The sequence below is a fragment of the Amaranthus tricolor genome, chromosome 3 (genome assembly GCF_026212465.1).
Source record: "Amaranthus tricolor cultivar Red isolate AtriRed21 chromosome 3, ASM2621246v1, whole genome shotgun sequence".
Classification (NCBI taxonomy): domain Eukaryota; kingdom Viridiplantae; phylum Streptophyta; class Magnoliopsida; order Caryophyllales; family Amaranthaceae; genus Amaranthus; species Amaranthus tricolor.
The window spans coordinates 6,454,575-6,457,286 of NC_080049.1; the positions used below are offsets into that span (position 1 = coordinate 6,454,575).

Sequence of the window (2,712 nt, forward strand, 5' to 3'; positions counted from 1 at the left end):
TAGTTGGAGGCGCCAAATTCGTGTCTTTGACTTTTGATTGTTTCCTTCTACTTACCTCTTTCTATCCTAAATTTTAGCTATTTATATTGTAACTTAATTTATTTTTGTTAATTATTTCTGTAGTTTCTATTATAATGGCTCAACCCTAGCTCAACTTGTGTTGTGATTTGTAGGTAACTTTTATCATGCGGTCTTAGTGTCACTTATCTCTTTATTATAGGTCTCTCTTTCTTAGGGGGTTAATTGGTTGCGCATATTAATTACTCTTTGCCCTCTCTTTGAAGGGTATGGATACAGTATGCACAGATATAGTGATATTAACTTTGTGCGAGAATATTAAATTAATGACTTTGATTATGACTATTAATAGGTCGAATAGGAGTTAATTTCTCAGCAAACAGGCTAGTGAAACAAGTAACTGAAGATTGTGCACTAGCCAAGTGACGATAATATTAGGAAGGAATTCAATATATGAAATAGAGATTGCACTAAGTTTTTGATAATTTTAGGTGCATTAAGGATACACGATGATAGGTAATCAAATAAATAAATTAAGCTAAGCATAGGAGTGTAACAACTTTTAATGCTAAACATAAGTTAATTAACATAATAGTCTAGTATACATATACATGAATTTAATAAATAAACAAAGTTTCTATAAATTAAAACAAATAAACAAACTGGCGATTCTAGTATTACACAATGTAATTTTCTTAAGGTAATTTAGTAATTCATTTTTTGTTATTTGATGTTTTCGTTTTCTATTTGAAGTGGTTTCAGTTTTAGATGAGGGGTCTAAAATTACCCAAATTCAGAGTATTTGATAATATAATTACATTGATAATAAATAGTTTCAATTAAAACACAAAATAAAAATAAGTTGCAAATCAATAACGTCATATAAACTTATTGGGTAAATTTTGAGGGTGGGCCATAGCCAACCTGTGCCAATGGCTTAACAAATCATTAAAAATTTAAATAAATAATAATCTTTTAGTTATGTTATGAAGAATATATATATTAATTAAAAATACTAGCAACAACATAATAAATTAAATGTGTTTTTGATTAACATTAGGTCCCATAAAAAGCTTGAATAGAAATATAATCGTACACAGTACAAAGATTGACACTAATTTCAGATGTACATGTATTTGTCAACATGCGAATGATAAATCAACTAAAAGACACATAAAACGCTACCCGTGATAACGACTTTTTTACTTATAATTATGCTATGCAACTTCCAGGAAGGAGAGATCTATCCCTTGTATCCTCTTAAATACCACACCAAAATCCTTCCTGATTCCTACAATCAATATTTTTTATTTATTATTATTATTATTATTATTATTATTATATTATTATTATTATTATTATTATTATTATTATTATTATTATTATTATCTCCAATTGTCATTTAGTAATAATATATATAATTATCCTCACACTACTACTTTCTAGTAAAAATTCAAACAATCAACAATCTTTTTACTATTTCATTTCTTTCGATCGATATCTATCTGTTTGTCTATCTATCTCGGTTATAATTAACCTAAACGTGTTTTGTTTCCAAAATATGGTAATAATCGATACTAATCTCGATTTCGAGGACTATTTTCCATCGATGATTACAAGATTAGGGGCAGAAGCATTCATATGTGAGCTATGCATGGGATTTCTTCTATTAATGGACGTAGAAAAAGGGGTTATAACGTTTGAGAGCTTAAAAAGGAACTCAATTTTGTTGGGTTTAAATGATATGGGAGATGATGAATTTTTATGCATGCTTAATGAAGGAGATCTTGATGGAGATGGGGCCCTTAGTCAAATGGAATTCTGTATTCTTATGTTCAGGTTAAGTCCTGGTCTTATGGATGAATCTAGGCTTTTGATGATGAATTTAGGTGCTTCCCTTCCTATTTTATCTTAGCTAATATATACCTACCTTTAATTTCCATGGTTTGTTTCATTAATCCAATTTAATGCTTTATGGAAAATAAAAAGGAAATATTTAGATATTATCTTTGAATTTCTTAATTTAAATTAATTCTCATGTTATTTCATGCATGAATTAATAAAAAAGACATTGCACTTGCATATTAATTTTTGGTGGAACTCAATTTATTTACTAGTTGAAAATGTGTGGATCACTTGTGTTTGTGATCAATATTTCATGCCTTTATTGAATGTTGTTTTTATTGGTAAAAATTTTTACTCAATAACTATTTAAAATTAAAGTTTTTGAATTATTGTTGTACGAAAAGCATATAACATAAAGAAAGTAAAAAGAAGTACACTGCACTTTGAGTGATTTTTAAGTACAACATTCTATATCTAGTTCCTTATTTAATATGATTAGTATCAATTTAAGAGACTCAATAATCAATTAGGTTTAATAAAGGATTATTCTTTAACGAGTATATATATGTGTGTGAAGCTTTACAAATAACATTATGAGATGTGTTTTATACATCAAGCTATTTCTTGAGAGACTGTCTTTTCTAAAAATGGCCTTTAAGAGCATAGCCCACTTTTCTTCTTTAGTAAATATCTTAATTTAAAAAAAAATTTTGTTTTAAAAAAAACTGTCGTTTTATAAAAATTTGTAGAAAACTGCTTTCTTTTTGGAAGATGAAAAGTTTTCTAATTAACTGCCTAATCCCAAGCAAAATAAAACATCATTTAGTAATAAATCAAATTTTTTCATTT

The 2,712-nt window shown here is 27.2% G+C and overlaps 1 protein-coding gene across 1 annotated transcript; it reads left to right on the forward strand.

Moving 5' to 3' along the window:
- The first annotated feature begins 1,579 nt into the window (after positions 1–1,579).
- LOC130808276 (calcium-binding protein PBP1-like) lies at positions 1,580–1,933 on the forward strand. Its single transcript, XM_057673757.1, has one exon. It carries the CDS (start codon positions 1,580–1,582, stop codon positions 1,931–1,933), a length of 354 nt encoding a protein of 117 aa, XP_057529740.1.
- Positions 1,934–2,712: the final 779 nt, after the last annotated feature.

Coding starts and splice junctions, on each gene's coding strand:
- LOC130808276 (XM_057673757.1), top strand. CDS start 1,580: ATGGTAATAATCGATACTAATCTCGATTTCGAGGACTATTTTCCATCG.